At 39.3% G+C, this 19156-nt stretch overlaps 1 protein-coding gene across 2 annotated transcripts in view; it reads left to right on the plus strand.

The window, feature by feature from the left end:
• The first annotated feature begins 213 nt into the window (after positions 1-213).
• The window catches only part of nrn1a (neuritin 1a), a 70419-nt gene continuing 51476 nt past the window's right edge, over positions 214-19156 (plus strand). Inside the window, exons 1-3 of one of the 2 annotated variants that reach the window (XR_008805659.1) lie at positions 214-600; positions 3365-3509; positions 5122-6245. Coding sequence is in view for 1 of the 2 variants with exons in the window: in XM_056241600.1 (XP_056097575.1) it covers positions 546-600; positions 3365-3509; positions 5122-5350 (429 nt within the window). In the remaining variant the exon portion in view is untranslated. Of the gene's footprint in view, positions 601-3364; positions 3510-5121; positions 6634-19156 lie in introns of those variants that run through there. The other variant, XM_056241600.1, reaches the window with a different exon arrangement.

Below are 19156 nucleotides of genomic sequence, written 5' to 3' on the forward strand. Positions count from 1 at the left end.
TATCTATCTATCTATCTATCTATCTATCTATCTATCTATCTATCAAAATTCATCAGTCTAAGCACCCTGTAGCAATGAAGTCTGCACGTGCATCCATATGTGGGTCACGGGTCCACGTGTGAGCTTCACGCAGGAGGGTGTATAGGTGAGACCACCAGAGAGCAGATATATGTGGACATCTCCGCAATCCCTGAAATGCCAGTACAGTGGAGAGGGGGAGAAGAAGGGAAGAGGGCCAGCCCGGTCTAGCGAATGAGAAAATAGAGAAGTGGGGAGTCCGACGGTGAATTTTACGTCAAGCTTGAGATGTGGGCGTGAAGCAGGGAGAGAGAGAGAAAAAAAAACACACACACGAGGCATTACCACCTTCTCTTAACGGGGTGCACCATTTCACTTCTCTGCGCCTCGCCGACAGCGGGAAAAACCCAGAGTTTCTGAAGATCTGCAAGAACTAAACAGCGATGTTCAGCGCGCAGACTTCACAATCTTTTCCCCTCACAACTATCTAAAATTGTATATACTCCAATGGTTTTTCTGGACGTAGGATGGGATTAACTTTGTCTGGAAGATATATTTCATTGTTTCTTGCTGTTCAAATAGGTAAGTAGATTATTTCTGTCGTAGTGTATTTTGGGATGGGCTGATTTTTCCTTTTTAATCTTGATTTTTTTTCATAGATAACTTGACACTTCTAATTCGTAGTTAAGGCTATTAAAGGGTGCCTATGTCGTTATATGCCTATTGGTTGTATATTTATGTTGGTGGATATTTTAATTGCAGTGCTACTGTCCCGACTGCGATTTAAAGGCTTGCCACTGGCTAGAGATCTGGGTCTTGTATTTTAAATGCATGACATTGGGGTAATATTGCATTGCCTCTCCATTCCATGTTGGAGACTGTTCCGAGAAATAAAGCCCTGTAAATCGTATTGGAGCAAGTTGGTGAAAGTATGGGACCGCCCGATCCTCTCCGTAATGAATTATTCAAAACAATATTGAAAAATAATTCGAAAGAAAATGCATTAATGCAATTGCATTAACAGACTTGCAAAGGCTAAGTTTCATATATGCATCATGCGTTTTATACGGTCCCATGTGTCTCTTTGCAAATTACAAAAGCACACAATATAATTCAATTATAATTTCGCGAAAATTAGTTGGTGTGCGATTGTTGTTTTATAATTTACATAAGAATGTAGGACATGTTCTTGTAATATTGTGCGTTTTTAAATGTCTTTCTTGTTAGTGCTGTTGCAAGGCTCTGCGATGAAAATGTTGTGCATTAGGATGAAATCAGTAGCGATGTCATTTTTTTTGGTGAAAAGCTGGTTCCGTTAGTTGAACTACATTAATTTGCCATAAACCCCCTCCTGACTTCATTGAACGGATTATGGTTGACACTGACAGGGTCTAGTAAAGTGGTCGTGACTCGTGACCACTAGTACAGTAGGATAGGTGAGTCTATATTAGATACTCAGTTGTTTCTAAATATAGATCATCGTGCCTACAACGAAATGGTTTAATAATTCACTGTTTGTTCGCAGTGCTTTCTTTTGTAACTGTTAATTCCAGTAAAGCAAACAAAGACATCGAGATTTTAAATATGAAATCATGCATCCCATTAATAAATGGTTTTACATAGCTATCTGTTTGAGCATCTTTGTATTTCGCATCCTCATATCCGCCATGTTGAGGTCTGAATATTTCAATTCATTTGATAAAAAATATTAAGATGCACGATATCATAAGTCAATGCAGCGCATTTACGCATTTAATTTGTCTCGGTATGGTATTTTGTAGGAATATGGTTGTAATGTTGAATATACACGCTTCGTGTTGAAGAAAAGGGCGATCTGTCCGCGATATCACAGTTATAGCTTGATATTTCGTTATGTAAGCTTTCATCTGTGCGGCATTACTCAGTAACACATTTAATCCACTATGTCTAAAATCAATATTATCCTTACTTTAATATAATCATCTTAAGTGTGCATTATTTTGTGTCATTGTTGGATGCGTTTTTTTAATATTCTGTGGGCGATAAAGAATGCACGAAACGACCGTGCTTCATCTGCATGGCACCAGCAAGAGACTATTTACAGTTTACGAAAAAATAGATACAGAATAACAACCATGATTGCATCTTTATTTTTATTTTCGTTTGGTATTTATCGTATATTGATAGTAGAATATGCATATAACCAATCGCCTATTAAATAATATGACATGTAATGCCTATAATTGACATAGCTACAACGTATAACAAAAATGTTGGGACATAGGCCTATCATATAATAACTGTAAAATATTTTAGGTAGGCTATATGCATATACTAGAATACAGGAAAATATAGCATGCAAATTAGCAAATTATTGTATATAGCAAATTATTTTGATGCAATATTTAATAGATAATGGAACATATCATGAAATGGATATAATGCAATTTAGGGGCATTGAAGATAATATAGTGCACTTACACACTACATAATGCACATCTTATTACTGTAGTGCATCGACGCAATATGTAAATACTGCATACAATTTAGGGACACATATGCAAAGTATTTGATATAATGTAGGGACAGGGACATATAGGTGTGTGTGTGTGTGTGTGTGTGTGTGTGTGTGTGTGTGTGTGTGTGTGTGTGTGTGTGTGTGTGTGTGTGTGTGTGTGTGTGTGTGTGTGTGTGTGTGCTATACTGTGGTTAATGGGCAGAGGCACGGCCTGATTTGGACAGTGCAACAACTTAATTAATTCCAGATCCCGTTGTTTAACGAACCAGAGAAACCACTGGCGTGAATGGTTCGTTAAGCAAAGATATCTGGTAAATTGATCAGGTTGTGACTTTCCGGTCCAACATAAAGATCGAAATGAAGTGGGAAGGAAAGCATCCGTGTCGAAATCTTCTCATTTTCCCCCTAATAGATCTGTCATCAAAAAACAGACTCTTTTCTAGATGTGTAAAAAAAAGGGGAGGGGGAGTACAAATCACTCAGAATGAAAATCTCACCTCACACAAGCCCACACACACCCCACCCTCATGTACACCATTACATCATCGTTTGTCCACGCGCGCCACCCTCATGCTCAACACACATATTATTCTAGTGAACACACACTCACACACACACACACACACACTGACAGATGAGCGTAGAACAGAAAATAGGCTACAACAGCTAATAATTAAAAATCCTAAAAGAGCATAGCCTGAGTGTGTCGCAACAAATTCAATTCTACAAAAAAATGAACGCTATTCTGGAAGAGTCAGATGATAGAAGTTAACGTTTTTTTATCGTTTTTTTTTTTTTTTTTTTTTTAAATAGGCAACATTAAAAAAATAATCCTTTCTCGTTCTCCAGCCTATCTGCTGCAGGCAGTTCGAGCGGCTGGGAAATGTGAAACAGTGTTCAAAGGTTTCTCCGACTGCCTGCTTCAACTAGGAGACAACATGGCCAACTATCCACAGGAGCTGGACGAGCAGGAAAACCTTAAGACCATCTGCACGTAAGGGAACCGCACACACACACACACACACACACACACACACACACACACACACACACACACACACACACACACACACACACACACAACAGATGAAATATACTGGTGTGAGTGAGGGTGGGGAGAGAGAGGGAACAGGGGCCAGATGGCACAAGGGGCCCTTGTTTAATTCGACTGCAGAAATAGAGCCGTGCAGCCGCTATATGCGCTATTCACATTTCGCCAGTTAATTACAATTAGATGAACCATCTCTACACGCCAAGGCCGAAGGTCAGCATCCATAATTGGATCAGATCGGGCGGTAATGCACGATTATTGTAAGCGATCCGCCCTATAAAATAACCGGTTCTTTTACAGCCGCGACTGAGAGAATCAAAACGCAACAGTATCTTATTACAGGGACTGGATATACTCTTCCTTTCCTTCTCCATTTCCCCCCCTGAAATTATTTCTGTTTGAACTTCGAAATATAGTCTCCAACCCGATTTTAGATAGCATAATTCAGTTTTTAATCATATTTTCGTATTAAACAATATTAGATAGGCCTAGCTATAAAAAGAGATGTGCAAAGCGGCTGACACTGCAATTTCATTTCCATACACACCAAAGCTCCAGCAAAACATTGAAATGTAACACTATTTTTTTCTGACTTGAAAGCATTTCCTGTTGGAAATATTCTATTTTATTGAACTATATTCTGTTCTGTTCTGTTCTGTTCTGCTCTATTCTATTCTATTCTATTCTATTCTATTCTATTCTATTCTATTCTAATTTAATTGGAGCATGGCTACTTGTGACCGTGCGCATGTCCATTTGTATGCAGGATTTAGAATGAGGGTGTGTGTTCCTCCTGAAATAAATGAATAAGTGTTGGGCTGGAGGAAGGGGGTGGGGCGCAGGAGGGGAGTTGTGTGTGTGTGTGTGTGTGTGAGAGAGAGAGATGGGGAGGGCGCTAGAAGTCACGTGATATGGAGATTTTCCCTTTGGAGCCGCATTACAACTCGGGTTTCCCTCGTGCCCTCTCTCCTCCTTCACGTGGCTTCATGAGAACATGCAGTTGCCAGAAGGATTCATGCATTAGACTATATGAATTATATTAGAGCTTCTAATAATTCTATCGTAAATTGTCGTTATATATAGGCTATTTGTTGGTGCAACCTTCTTTTTAAACAGGCTTACTTTTCAAATGCACACAATCAAACCGTCTGAATAATCATATTAAAATGCATGCAAAATTGATGTAGATTTTCTAATAAAATGCGATGCTTAAGTGTTTACTTCATGTTCTCTCTGTAGTGCTTTAAATACAAATGAAAACGGACGTTCAATTTTATTTACAAATCACAAATGCATAAACCGAAATTGAGCGTTTTCTAAACTGAAAGCAATACAAATCCAAAAACTGTTTTTCACATAGCCTATGCCACATGAAAAAAGACCAAAAGAGAAATATTTCTTTCCACTATTTTTAGTTTCACTAATTAGGATTTTATTTTTTTTAAAATCATAATAATAATAAAAGGAAATAATATGTTTAGATTGAATAGCCTAAGCGTGACTCAAATCAGACATGAATAATGATTTTCTTTATTTTGAAACATTTGACTTGCAGTTACTGGGATGATTTCCACTCATGCGCGACCACTGCTCTGGCAGACTGTCAGGAAGGAGCCACAGATCTGTGGGAGAAGCTGAAAAAAGAGTCCAGAAACCTGGAGTTTCGCGGCAGCTTGTTTGAACTGTGTGCGGGAGGGAACGGCGCGAGCAGATCTGCGGTTCCGTTCTGCGTGACGCTCATCCTGAGCGCGCTCTCGGCGCTCGTCACGTGGATGCAGTTTTAACCCACGGGAACAGAAGAGAGGGCGAAAAAAAAACAAGAAGAAGAAGAGAGAGAGAGAGAGAGAGAAAGAGAGAGGAAGACACAAGACAAACCATCAACACAAGAATAAAAGAAGAAGAAGAATTAATGACGATCAAAATTCATCCTCACCCAAATGGATTTATATGCTTATTTCATCTGGAGAACAAGACGTTTTTTTTGCAAGAGACAATGGCAAGAAGAAGTCTTCTGGGAATGCTCAAGCACATTTGCCTGACTCTGGGTCGATTACATGAAATATTTATCAGATATTGAGTTTCGGCCTGAATTTCTGAAAGCGTAGTATTTTATAACATTATCGTCTGTTATGAATGAATTATTATTATTATTACTGTAGGCTTTTCACATTCTCAACGGCCATCATATAGAAAGATATATTAGGAATATTCTCTCATCAGTTTGTTTTATATGCTCTTTGTCAATATTTAGTTTACATTTATCAAATTTATTTTAGTCAAGCCAAGTATATGGATGTGTTGATGGCTGGGGTAAGATGAACCACCAATTCAGAAAAATATAGGGAGCTATAAATAATAATAATAATAATAAATAATAAATAAACCTCAGGAATGACTACAGGCATATATTTAATGTAATACACGAGAACAGAGAAATAATATATTTAAAAGATTTATTAAAGAACAAATAAGTGTCAAATGTAGCCATGAAAAGGCTGTGAGGTGAGTTGACTGTTGCCGTTCCCCTCCAAAAATGTTATTCTATTCCATTGAAAGAATATTTGTCTCTTTTTATGTAGGACACATGCTAGTATAAAGGCGACACTTTACATTGCAGTGTCCATGTTGCATATAACAATGTGTAACATACAAGCAGCTCCAGAAAATAAGTAGCCTACAGTATACATCAAGGACACGTGGTTCATAACTATAGCCTATGACGCAGTAATTACACTAGGCCTGTATTTCTCCCGACAGTATCGTAGCACGAAAATATCTGGACCTTGACATTAATAGGTGGATGAAGTGAATTTTGCTAGCTTTATTTGATGTTGCCAAGGCATAGAACACGTTTCACTGCCTTCAGAAGATGTTTGTTCGTTGTTTGTTCGTTTCTGGGGATGTTGCATATGAAATACCTGAATATTCAAAACCATACAAGAAAATAAGAGATGTATGTGAAATGAAAAGAGAGATACTTTAACAGATACAGATTGATTATACAGGTATATAAAATAGACTGCTAAAAAGAAGTATTTAAATAAAAACAGTTACTGTTTGAAAGAGATTTGTGTTGTTTTTATTGGTGTAGGAACCTGATCGCAACCCTTATAAAATATATTTTATATCTAATTTAGCCTATAACTCATATCTGCATCAGTTAATAAGGAGCAATAATTAATAATGGCCAGCCCAGAACCGATAGGTGCACATAAAGGATTCAGTTTCTCTCCCAGTGCCTCCGAACGCACGTGAACGCGCACGTGAAGACGTATTGTTTCATTATTAATAAGGTGGCAGAGAGAGTCATTTCATATTGATTGTCCCGCGCTCAGCATACAAGGCGCTTGTCTGAGCGAAAACCACCGCCAGACTGAAAAATAGTCGAGGGAATTCTTGAGAATTTATTCTGAAAACACGAGAAACATTATTAGCCAACCTTTTCAAGAGCCGACTGCCTTTGAGTCGGTGACAAATAAAGATGTCGACGTGACAAACAAAAGAGAATTAATTTAGCAATTTAAAATACACGCATATATATATACATTTTCAGCAAAAAAGTAGCCTACTAAACTAATTACCTTGCACGTAGGCCTACATCATTTTTGGCAAGGTAATAGGCTACATAAATAAATTCATAAAATATCCTGATGTTTTTAAGTCATGAATATCAAGACTTTTTAAAGTAGCCTACTCAATTTTTTTAAATAAAGAGATCACATTTATGTGTAGGCCTATCCTAATTCACACAATGACCTTGACACAGTCTAAATGTGTCATTTTTGTTTAATGGTTTCCTCATGATATCAAACGCCGCCCGCATGTTATACGCCTCAGTATACTCGATTTCGAAGATTAGCGCACAAATTCCATTTTTGTTTTGATATTTTACTGCACCTAGACATTTGACTCCACAAATATTTTTAAATGTATTTTTGAATATTTTTGCACACAAAATGCCATCAAACCAACATTAAACATGCATTTCAGAGTTATAGGAATATATAGGCCTAATTAAAACCTGAAGTATAGCCCTACAAAAGGGCTAAAAAATATTTTTTATTTAAAAACAAGCACTGGTAGGCTATATTTCTAAATGCATTAAAGCGGCTTTGATATGATAAATTAAATAGGAGTGTTCTGTTTTCCCTTATTTATTTAGTACAGATTTTCTAAAAATCAATATAAATCAGACCTTGTACGAAAACAACTCTATTTGACACATTGAGAAATAAAGCAGCGTATGTGGAGCAGTGGTGGAGCGAGCACGAGTGTTCCCTGCGGGGCCGAGACGGCATGAATGGGACTGAGTCCTGGAACGCGCTTTTATTGCTCCTTTTTGAGTTTGAAAATGAGATTGGATTTCATTCTGTCCCTGGAAGGGGATGACGACTACATTTGTAATCTCATTAAAATGCATGTTATTCTGTTGCTGGCACTGAATATATTATCATCCACAGATCTTTGTGTAGTGCTGAGAATTCTTTTTTAATCTTTTTTTATTTTTTATTTTGCAACACTCATTGGAACATTTCCTAACCACACAAAATGAGGAGGCAATGCCAGTTGTGACATTTAATCTTAAACAATTAAAGTAAAGGACACACACACACACACACACACACACACACACACACACACACACACACACACACACACACACACACACACACACACACACACACACACACACACACACACACACACACACACACACAGGCTGGCGTTGGTTGAATGTGCCCATGCCAGAGCAGAAGACAGAAGCACTACTGGAAGAGTCTTTCCCTCAGTATCTATCTATCTATCTATCTATCTATCTATCTATCTATCTATCTATCTATCTATCTATCTATCTATCTATCTATCTATCTATCTATCTATCTATCTATCTATCTATCCATCCATCCATCCATCCATCCATCCATCCATCCATCCATCCATCCATCCATCCATCCATCCATCCATCCATCCATCCATCCTCTGTCTAAAATATTTATCTATCTATCTATCTATCTATCTATCTATCTATCTATCTATCTATCTATCTATCTATCTATCTATCTATCTATCTATCTATCTATCTATCTATCTATCTATCTATCTATCTATCTATCTATCTATCCATCCATCCATCCATCCATCCATCCATCCATCCATCCATCCATCCATCCATCCATCCATCCATCCATCCTCTGTCTAAAATATCTATCTATCTATCTATCTATCTATCTATCTATCTATCTATCTATCTATCTATCTATCTATCTATCTATCTATCTATCTATCTATCTATCTATCTATCTATCTATCTATCCATCCATCCATCCATCCATCCATCCATCCATCCATCCATCCATCCATCCATCCTCTGTCTAAAATATCTATCTATCTATCTATCTATCTATCTATCTATCTATCTATCTATCTATCTATCTATCTATCTATCTATCTTATCTATCTATCTATCTATCTATCTATCTATCTATCTATCTATCTATCTATCTATCTATCTATCTATCTATCTATCTATCTATCTATCTATCTATCTATCTATCTATCTATCTATCTATCTATCTATCTATCTATCTATCTATCTATCATTATGCACTTTAGAGCTTGTATCCTTCCACAATAGTCAGATGTCTTTCATGAGAGGTCACTATATAATGACATTAAGTTCCACTATCAAATAAATGAAGGCATGAATCGGATTATTGCTGACTGAACACTTTTTAATAGCATGCATGGCTCATCATCTCCCCTCACGCAGAGCAGCTCAGTAAAGGGTCTTAAGGAAAAGCGGGTTCATTGAATGGTTGCAATGGTGTGTAAGTCCAAACCGGCCATTTCGTCACACCTGGGAAACAAACACGTTGCTCTAATGTTATTACAAGAGCTGGGTAATCCAACATTACCTATTAGTGCCAGACAATAATAAATGCGATGAACTGTGGAGTTTCGGCAGGACCATATTTCAATAATGGACCTCAAAAAGGTAAACTAAACTCGAACATCATAGAAATATGTTTTTTTTTTTTTGTGATGAAAGTTCTGTTGAACTGGGATAAAATATGTTTATTTATTGCTGTCTCAATGCACGCGTCAATTTGACATAGTTTGGTGAAGATTGATGGGTCACCGCTCAGACTCATATGATGAGCTTGTATAATGCACCACATGCATCCCAACCCTAATGGGACAAAATGGGATCGTGTAGGGGTGAAAATTGAATTAGGGAGCATATCAGCTGTAGGGACACTTGAGCACATTGTTCTCTTTTCTGCATGATGGTGAAAATTTGTTCATCGAGGAGCAATTGCATAAACATGAGTTTCACCTCTTTACAGTTTTGAATTTTATAAATAGACATCTTTTCATTTCTGCCAAAATGTCCTCAAAATCATAGATTGGCAACAGTGCTGATTGCTTTCTGCTTTTCTATTTGTGAAGTCTTTACCGGCATTATGAGTAAGCTGCTTCTTTATGCTAACATTCAAAGGTGAGCTCTTTGACATGATTCATCCCGTCATTACTGGCAGAATTCATAACTATCAGACGCGACTGCAGGAAAAATGGTCCCAGACAGGACTTCACCTCTTTTATTTCCTCCTCTCATCTTCCTTCTCATATATATTAAGCCATAAAAGGTATAGGACCTCGGGCAGAAAAGAATTATTTAGCAAATGGCAATTTCTCAAGACTTTCAATTCCTTGTTAAATCAAAGCATCAATCTTTTACACTTGCCAATGTTCTACAAAGGACGAGTCAGTGTCCTGCAGCGGCGGCAAAGAAAAATGATTTCTCAGAGGTTATGGTGACCTATTGGATATTGGCAGATTGTACAAACTAGAGGGGAAAAATGTACTGACGTATGTTTGATCAATGTGAAACTTCTTTTCCTGTTTGTCAAACATTTACAGAGTCATTATGGCCATCCAGAGACATTTGGTTGTGTTGCAACTTATGACTGAATCAAAGTGTACCGTAATTAAGGATTATGGTTCCTTTTGCATAACCAAGATGCAATGAATTGCAAAACTAAGCACAGCTCGCAGAAAAGAAATGAAATCAGTCAGTGTCAGACTCAAGAGTGTGTGGTGGTAACTCCTTAGGACTAGTTTTAGAAACAGAAACTAAATATTCAAGAACAGCATGACTGCAAACATTTAAATAAATAAGAAGCTAATATTGACTAACATTTGGTCTGTTTTTTGCTCCATCAAGACAATCAATTTATTCATTCTTGATTTTTCTCGGTTTTAAATGAATCGGTTGAGATGTTGATCCAATGACTCAGTCATAAAGACATGCAATTGTGGCTTTCCTGAATAAGCATTTTTGAACAAATTGGTTGAATAAATTATTCAGCGACTCATAAAGACAGTGCCTTACTTTGTTTTCTAATAAATCAATGTTTTTGAATGAACAGGTTAATGAATGATTCAGTCACACACAAGGACAGTCACTTTATTTGTTCATGAATGAATCAGCAGTTTGTACGAATCAGTTGAGAGAATGATCCAATGACTCACTTATAAAGACAGTCAAATATTTACTTTTCGAATGAATCAGTGCTTTTGAACACATCGGTTGAATAAATGATTCAATGGCTCACTCATAAAGAAAGTCGCTTGATTAATTCCAGAACATATCAGCAGTTTTTTTATCAAAACGGTTTAGAGAATGATCTAACGAGTCACTTGTAAAGACAGCCAAATGTTTTATTGCTGAATAAATCAGTGTTTTTGAACAGTTTAATGAATGATTCAGTGATTCAGCTGCATCAGAAATCTCATACTCTCGAGTGGGTACTTATTTTGAATAAGTACGTAATTACTTCACGACCACTAAAAAAGTTTGTTCTATATAGTATGAATGTGTGTAGTATGAATGCAATCTGGTCGTACTACATTTGTCATGTTGTCATTATCATGTGACCTAACACCATTAGTTGCGTTGCTTCACTGCCATTCATAAAGCCTCTCCCGTGGCCTCATGGGATAGTAAAGTGTCCATCATATGCACACTTCAGAATCTCACCGGAAGAAGTAGGCCATCCTGGTATTATTTGCTTATCTTATGAGAACTGTGAATTCAGACATAGCCTAGTTCTTTTGTCACATACTGTTTTTTGCCAACTATATATGTGATTTCGGATGCAGCTGCATTGAACGATTGTTTAAAGGGTTAGTTCACCCAAAAATGAAAATTATGTCATTAATGACTCTCCCTCATGTCTTCCCAAGCCCATAAGACCTCCGTTCATCTTTGTAACACAGTTTAAGATATTTTAGATTTAGTCCGAGAGATTTCTGTCCCTCCATTGGAAATGTATGTCCGGTATACTGTCCTTGTCCAAAAAGGAAATAAAGACATCATCAAAGTAGTCCATGTGACATCAGTGGGTTAGTTGCTGACACACGTCAGCAGCGGCACTGAACGCGGATCCACAACAGAACCAGAATACACACACACACACACACACACCAGACACACGTCAGCAGCGTCTTACGTCAGCAGCGGCACTGAACGCGGATCCACAACAGAACCAGAATACACACACACACACACACACCAGACACACGTCAGCGGCGGCACTGAACGCGGATCCACAACAGAACCAGAATACACACACACACACACACACCAGACACACGTCAGCGGCGGCACTGAACGCGGATCCACAACAGAACCGGAAGACAATACAATGCTGAATAAAGTCCTAGTTTTTCTTATTTTTGGACCAAAATGTATTTTCGATGCTTCAACACATTCTAACTAACCCACTGATGTCACATGGACTACTTTGATGATGTCTTTATTTCCTTTCTGGACAAGGACAGTATACCGGACATACATTTACAATGGAGGGACAGAAAGCTCTCGGACTAAATCTAAAATATCTTAAACTGTGTTCCGAAGATGAACGGAGGTCTTACAGGCTTGGAGCGACATGAGGGAGAGTCATTAATGACATAATTTTCATTTTAGGGTGAACAAACCCTTTAAGTGACTTACTTGACTTGTTGCGACCTACTGGCGAAACGATGTAAACCTGCAGAAAGACTCACTGGAAAATCCCCACTAATGCACAGACTGACAGCCTTATAACGGCACTCTTTGAATGTTGGCCAATCAAGGACCGAAACTAACTCTGACTCTTTAAATATGTATGAGGCATATAGGGTGCATAGATGATAGATCTACAATCCTCAAATCTCATCATGAAGAACTGAATGCAGAATTTACTCTATTAATGTTTTCATTTATAATACTGAACTTCTGAACTGAAGAAGCTTTAAATCCACTTATAACACAGATAGACTGTCTCACCTGTCTGCAGCTGTGAAATAAACCTGGAGTTCTGGGCCTCTGGGCAACATCAAGCCTGTCTGCGCGTGGAGGATCAGCCCAGCATTATTTGGTATCCTCTCAAGTCTTCTATGGGCAGCAAATATAAAATAATATTGGCTTGGTTTCACATTAAAGAACAGCTTAACTGCACCCATACCATATTTCTGAGCTGACGGTGCCCACACAATTCACATCCAAGAAGGAGGCAAAAGCAAAGCAAACATATTTAAAGAACGATAAAGTAGAGGGTCAAACAGAGAGTATTGAAGGAGAAACTGAGAGACGATTATGTATAAAGAAGAGGAGGGGTGAAAAAAGACAGGATTGAAGAGAAACGAGGAAGAAAAGATGACTGACAGATAGCTCTTAGAGAAAGTGAAAGAGGTAAATAGAGAGAAATGGAGACAACAGAAAGAAGGAGGAGAATTAATGACTTGTTGCAAAAGGAGAGAGAGAGAGAGCATGTGACAGAAGAGAGAATGAACAGAAGAAAGACAGATAAAGAGAGGAAGTCAGACTAATTGCCTCAGTCCTGGATCTGTGCCCGTCAGATGCCGTGCACTGACATTAAAATTTATTTATTTTCTGCCACGGATCACCTGCGCTGCTGGAGAGAGATCACAGATTTGCTTCAGCTCCAGGAGCCGCTGGTTCAGGGGACACAGGGTCAGATCTGCTGCCCTTCAAATGTGTACATGAGGAAGATGATTGTAACCTTTCATTTCAAAATTAGTCCTGGGAAAATCTATCTATCTATCTATCTGGAACGAAGCAGTTTCTTCTTTGCAGGACTTTTATTTTGAATAGGGCCTATACAAATGTCATTTACGTCTTTTAGTTTGTCAAGAGATTTAAAGCACTGTTTTTGAAGAGCGCACATGTGTGAACGTGCTCAGTGCGTAAGAACGAGCCTATGATTGAATCTGGAAATAAAGCGAAATAACTGAGAAAAATTTGAAATATTCCTCAGATGCCATGTCCGTAATTTATAGCAAAACATCTAGAATTAATTCGATCTCAAACAGTTTCATTAAAAGAAGTTAGCCTATTACCCCACCACTTGCGTGACGTCATAAACCAACGTGGTTGAACCATAGACAGTATAAGAAGTGGACAGAGCGATCTCATTGGAACTCAGTTGAGACAGTTGAAGCCCATTTTTAGCGATTTTTTGAGCACTTCCGTCCCTGACGCGCAGACTCAAACCGACTCAAACTAAGCTTGATGACGTGAGCAACCTGTCTGACAGACGTTAATCTTCTAGTAGCTGTTCGTGAAAATTGCCAACGTTAATCTTGCAGAGACGGGGAACTTGAGCAAAGAGTTCTTTGGCGTGAGTGAGCAGGAGTAAGTATTCCGTTGCTTTTATGGACTCATAATCTATGGGCTTCTCCCTTGACGGGACGTCCCCCCGATTGCCTGCGAGCTTCTCCTGCTGTCTGTACGGTCATTTCTGTACAGCGCGACAGAGAGTCGAGTGGTTATGACGCAATCGTTAGCCTATTTTTACTAAATCTGTTTCTACGGGGCCATAGTGTAACATAGAAGGTAATGGAGCACTTTATACATTGTCGTGTTTCTTTAGAAATAAATAATGGACAAATGGAGTCTTTAAACGCCTCAGATGTAAAGTTATTCGCTGTCAAAGTGACGCCAAAATGAATGGGAGTCAATGGAATTGCTAACGCAAGTGAAGTTCTGCTACAACATGGCGGCACCCGGCCGGCTTCAACTTCCGGTCGATGTATTACCCCCTTGGGTTGAACGACGAATGTTCGACAATACTGGGGTGGGGTGTGTTTCCCGTACAACGATGTAACTCGATGCTTCACTGGCCAATGGAGGTCGACGTCCGCACCTGGCGGCCATCTTGTCACAGGCAGCTCGCTCACTCGTAACATTGTGTTTTAATGGTGCATGTACTTTTTAAATAACCATAATTTGCTCAATTTTCTACCGATTTTCAAACGGTTTGGTTTGTTATAAACATCAGAGATGTAGTTATGACACTGCACACTTATGAATAATAAGTGTATCAATAAATAATCATCCAGAATTATAGCCACGTTAATAACGTTTGTAAACCAAACCGTTTGTAAATCCGTCAAGATTTAAACGAGATAAGAGTATTTGTGTTCGTGCGGATCACTCATCTTACATCAGGCACCACAGAGCCTTCCCTGTGACAAGATGGCTGCCGGTGATGACGATAGAGACTCCGCCGTAAGACATCTAGCCTTTAATATGGATATCTATGGTCACAACTGTTTCCCGAAACCATATTGTCGCAAAGTGGTCGTTCAACCACGTTGGTTTATGACGTCATGCAGGTGGTGGAGTAATAACTTATTTTAATGAAACTGTTTGAGATCGAATTAATGCTAGATGTTTTGTGTCAGGGTGGACGGACGGACGGACGGACGGACGGACGGACGGACGGACGGACGGACGGACGGACGGACGGACGGACGGACGGACGGACGGACAGACAGACAGACAGACAGACAGATAGATAGATAGATAGATAGATAGATAGATAGATAGATAGATAGACAGACAGACAGACAGACAGACAGACAGACAGACAGACAGACAGACAGATAGATAGATAGATAGATAGATAGATAGAGCGCAGGTGTTTTTTCAGCCAGACTAAAATCACACAGATGACATCATCTCTTTCACACTTGTACTCACACATTCCTCTCTCTCTCTCTCTTTCTTTCTCTCTCGCTCCATTTTTCTCCTCCCTCAATTTCTCTCCTCTTTCTACACCATTTTACAGCGATAACTAGATTTCCTCATATTTGTTGTTTTTGATATAAAATTCTGTGGCCGTACAGAGGAAAATGTCTTCATCAGTGTCTATCAGATGTGAAGCAGACTTCCCTTGATAAGAAGACTGTAGCTGCTGCTGGAGAGAGTCTAAAAATACCTGTCCTAAATTCTCAAAACCCAAACGGAAACACAGAAGCACTGAGTAGAGCTCGTCTAAAGCTGACATCCGCCAAAATGAGCTGCGATCTATGATGTTTGCTGTTTCTCTCTTGTAAAAGACAGATTATGAGAAATCGTTTTCGCCAGGCTTGGATCCCGTTCAATTTTCAAGTAATAAATGCTGAATATTTTACTATTTAGTATAGTAATGTCTGTCCCCAATGTTGAGTTGAAATACATCACCTACTGTTAGGCCCTGTTTACACCTGGTATTAAGATGCGTTTTGGTCGATCGGATCACAAGTAGACGAGGGAGACACATAACCGTTACACCTGGTGTTTTAAAGGTGCAGTGTGTGACTTTTAGCGACATCTAGCGGTTCGGTTGCGAGTTTACACTAAGGGCTCAGCCCACCGCTCACCCCTCCCTTTCGAAGAAGCTACGGTGGCTAAAACGGGACAAACATATCGTCGTCTGAGACAGCAGAGAATAGCCAGCGTAAACCAAGTTTCTGTACCACAGTCCATTATAAACCACATCATGGATAAAGTTTCAGGTGAGGATCAAGGGTCTTAATACATAATATAATAATAGTAATCAGCTGATTGTCTCACGAACGTAACCAGCACATTCTCCCCACATAGCAAACCCATAATACAGCGAGGGAGAAGAACCACATGAAACTATGCAACTATATATTTTTTCTAACAGGGTAGTGAAAGTTTAGCTGGCTAATATGAGCTGTTACTGTGGCTGAGCTGGTTAAAGCGTAAAGCCTTGTTTAAACTCGACGCGTCCGCATGAGCCCAAAGGTGCGCGCGGCAGAAATGACGTGATTGTAACAGCGCGCGCGCCTCCGCATCCCCTAGACACCATTTACTACACACAATAGGCTTTTTTTTCTCTGATTTTGGAAACTCGATCGACTTAAAATGCTTCCAAGATCGACGGGTTGGTGATTCCTGTAACTGTTTTACGGTCAATGACAAGAGTAGCCTACTAATCAGCTGTCTCACGAACTTAACCAGCACATTTATCCCCACATAGCAAAGCCATAACACAGCGAGGGAGAAGAACTAAGTTACATGAAACAATCCAACTACATATTTACACCACTGACAAGGGAAAGGTCACTACTCACTGTGTTTATGGCTAGCTTCTAGGTTTCTGCGGCTTCTCTTTCAAGCTAGTGACGAAGCGCGGTCTGTAGCGCTGTGTGTTCGCTGTCGGCTACGGTAGAAACATGACGTCACAATATGGCGACCTTCATAGAAGGGGATTCCCGCGCCTATGTAGATATAAATGCCCAACGCTATCTCACGACCAATTCGTCCGAATTTGACGAGTGATTAAAAGATGGCCAATTCGTATGAATTCGTACGACCTCATTCGATTCGACCTCGTACGATTTGTCTAAACCCACGTGATGGGTAGGTTTAGGGGCGGGGTCAGGGGTAGGTCATTCGTACGAATTCATACGAATTGGGCAACTCGTCAAATATGTACGTTTTAGCAAAAATCGTACTAATTCGTACGAGTGAGGTCGTACGAATTGTTACGAATTAGCCATCTTTTAATCACTCGTCAAATTCGGACGAATTGGTCGTGAGATCGGGTTGAAATGCCTCATTCTAAGGTAATAAAAACATTACGGTTTATTAAGTAAGTTTTTTATACACCACTGAACACATAGTTATGGATGTCATATTGCATTTCTGTGAATAGATACTCAAAAATGTTACACATTGCACCTTTAATCCGTCTCTTTTGTCCACTTTCAACCACTTCTGTCCTGATTTCATCAAAGGGAGGGTCGACAGGGAAATGGGGATTTTTCGATCTAATGGACAAAATAAGCTCACACAATTTACATATGAACGTGTCCGGAGACGATGATAAACCACACGGAGAGCATCAGCTTTAGTTACTGCACGGACAGTCTCAAGATCAGCCGGACGCTGTGAGTGTGTGTTAGAAATCGGGAATGGAGAGAGAACATCTTCAAACCAAACTTGGGTCTTAATGCCGACAAAGTTTAAATCCAGTCTGGTAAGCGTGCTTACTTAAAATGTTTACTCATTAGATCAGTAGACGGGGAGCAGACGGTGTTTTGTGGCTGTTTGAACACATTCATCCACATGAGCGTTTACACTACGAAATCAATCCGGTCAAATGCGTTTTCAACTCCCTCTGGAAGTGGTCGAAAGTGGACAAGCTCGAAACGTTTTACACCCCGTTTACACCTGCATTTAGTGTCGTCCACTTGTGATCCAATCGACCAAAACACATACCAGGTGACGTAAACAGGTATACAAATCAAGTTTACAAATCTGTTTAATTAACTGTACAGTCGTATCGAGAGCAAAAGGTTAAACACACAGTGCAGTGCCCAACAAACATAGACTGGAGAACTGAACAAGATTTTGTCATTACGTTATTACAGGGGGAAAATGACAGAACCAATGACAACAAAAATGCATTATTCATGCTGTGATCTACAAGCTTCAATTCTCTGCCAGTCTGGTAAATATCTGAATGCATTTGCATTTCTAAGAGCCCTTGGGAATAAGGAGTATGTCTTTAGTTCCCTTGCCTCAAGGTGCTGTTGAAGCATGGGTTTCAAACTATATAACCATATTGTTGGAGAAGATATTAAGTATCAGTTTAATACCTATTGATGTGTGATAATGCTATATCTGCAATTAGGATAATCAGATGAAAAAACTTAGGCCTGCAATGTCAAATCCACTCAAGAATGAACATGCGATATATTTCATGCAGCAGCTGCAAATAACTCATTTTCACAGGTTATATGATGAGCAGGAGCAACAGTGATTATGCCACGGCAAATAAAAAATCCTAACTGGACGTGCAACATCTGTTCCCGAGATACATGCTTCTTTCTGGCAACCCTGCCCGATTGGACTAGAGCTGAATTTCCATGGCAACCACTTTGTACCACCTCAGTTGCTCAAATCTGGTTGATTTCCATGCATGCTGGCTGAGACGGCATCTTGTCCTCGCATGCTCCGGACAGTCAGTCTTCAGCACTCCTCATGGCTTCACTACAGCTGAGCACGTGGCTTCAGTCTCAGGAGGGAAGCTGGATTTCCATTTCAACAACAAGACTTGCATGACTGAATCATTGTGCAATGATTCAAATACTACTCCCACCATGTGGGGCATTTGATCAAATTTACTTAGTTTGACTTGACTAATTCTGAATTGTGTTCAGTGTTCAAATAGGACTCTCCCTCTGTTTCATGATTCAAATACTATTATGTGAACTATGTTCTC

Source organism: Rhinichthys klamathensis, unplaced genomic scaffold, assembly GCF_029890125.1.
Source record: "Rhinichthys klamathensis goyatoka isolate OS25496 unplaced genomic scaffold, OSU_Roscu_1.1 h1tg000656l_1, whole genome shotgun sequence".
In the NCBI taxonomy this organism is placed as follows: Eukaryota; Metazoa; Chordata; class Actinopteri; order Cypriniformes; family Leuciscidae; genus Rhinichthys; species Rhinichthys klamathensis.